At 41.8% G+C, this 1,781-nt stretch overlaps 1 protein-coding gene across 1 annotated transcript; it reads left to right on the plus strand.

Annotated features, from left to right (window-relative positions):
- Positions 1 to 1,050: 1,050 nt before the first annotated feature.
- Positions 1,051 to 1,575, plus strand: LOC140831448 (uncharacterized). Its single transcript, XM_073195200.1, has one exon. The coding sequence runs from the start codon at positions 1,051 to 1,053 to the stop codon at positions 1,573 to 1,575; it is 525 nt and encodes a 174-aa protein (XP_073051301.1).
- The last annotated feature ends 206 nt before the right edge of the window (positions 1,576 to 1,781 follow it).

Here is a 1,781-nt window from a genome sequence, read left to right on the forward strand (position 1 = left end):
AGATTTATGGGCGAAAGAATTGTTAATATCAGGGGATTCTCAGCTGGTACTCAAACAGCTGTCAGGGGAGTTCAAATGCACAAGTTTGTCCTTGGCTCCATACTATACTGCGGCGTCCCAACTTCTAGATGATTTTGAAGAAGTGTCATTAGTACACGTCCCAAGACAAGAAAATTGGGAGGCAGACGAGTTGACACAGGTTGCTTCGGGATTGAAGATGTCCCCAGAACTTACACACAGACTAGTGTTGATTCAGAAGAATACCACCCTTCAATTCAACAAAGGGGGATTCAGGTAGACACGCTCAACTTGGATATAAACTTAGCTGGTGACTGGAGGGATGCCATGAAATAGGTGCTAGAATCAACCAGGAGAGATATTACACATGGTTTTAAAATGAGAGCTCTTAATTACGTCGTAGTGGAGGGAGATTTGTACAAGAAAGGGTTAGATGGTCTACTCCTCAGATGCATAGGTTACCCAGAGGCTTTTGAAATCATGAAACAAGTTCATGAGAGAATGTGCGGAGCACGTCAATCTGGAATAAAGATGAGATGGTTGATAAGGAGGTATGGCTACTATGGGCCATCCATCCTGAAAGATTGCATCAAATATTCTATGGGATTCCAACCATGTCAGAAACACGGGAACATCCAAAGAATTGCGGCGGATGAGCACCACAGTGTTGTCAAACCATGGCCGTTCAAGGGTTGGGCCATGGACTTAATAGGGAAAATCTACCCGGCATCATCTAAAGGCCACTCGTTCATTCTTGTGGCCACAGATTTTTTCACCAAATGGGTAGAAGTAGTGCCTTTGAAGAGAGCGGAACAAGGGGATGTCATTAACTTTGTTAAGGAAAATATTATTCATAGATTTAGAATTCCAGAATCACTAACCACAGATCAGAGAACTATGTTCACGGGGTCAGATATGATGGAATTTGCAGAAGACTATGGAATCAAATTTGTAAACTCGTCCCTTCATTACCCACAATCCAACGGACAGGCCGAAGCATCTAACAAAGTGTTTATAAAAATTCTATAGAAAATGGTGGAAGAGAATCACAGAGATTGGCCACGGCTATTATCAGAAACTTTGTGGGCGTACAGAACATCCAAGAGGACTGCCACGGGAGTGAGCCCTTTTTCCCTTACCTTTGGCCATGATGCAGTGCTCCCATTGGAGATTATGGTGCCATCTATGCGAGTGGCAAGGCAAAATGAACTCTCCCTTGAACATTATAATGAAGAAATGATCATGGAGTTAGAAGAACTGGATGAGCTGAGAATCCAAGCATACAATGCTTTGCTGTTACAGAAACAGAAAATTGCAAGAATCTACAACAAAATAGTTAACAAGAAAAGCTTCCATGAAGGGGAAGTAGTGTGGAAGGCTATACTGCCTTTAGGAACAAAGGATAGGGAGCTGGGCAAGTGGTCTCCCAATTGGGAGGGACCATTCAAAGTACATAAGGTGTTAGACGGAAATGCATATTGTCTATCAAGTTTAGATGGCCATCCACACAAAATATGCATAAATGTCAAGTATATCAAGCCTTATTTTCCAATATGAGGAAGGAAATGGAAAAAAAATAGCGAGTGAAGCAAACACAAAGGCTGATATTCAGTGGGAAGTTGGCATTCGGGGCCATTTTTGTATATATTCAGTTCCTTATTTCAAGATGTCATGTGAGGTAGGCCTTAGGGCCACTGAAATAAATATCTGTTGTTTATGATTCAACAATAAAATTGATCGGAGAAAGTGGGACATTAAGCCAC

Source organism: Primulina eburnea, chromosome 5 (assembly GCF_022965805.1).
Source record: "Primulina eburnea isolate SZY01 chromosome 5, ASM2296580v1, whole genome shotgun sequence".
Taxonomy (NCBI): domain Eukaryota; kingdom Viridiplantae; phylum Streptophyta; class Magnoliopsida; order Lamiales; family Gesneriaceae; genus Primulina; species Primulina eburnea.

Coding starts and splice junctions, on each gene's coding strand:
- LOC140831448 (XM_073195200.1), top strand. CDS start 1,051: ATGGTGGAAGAGAATCACAGAGATTGGCCACGGCTATTATCAGAAACT.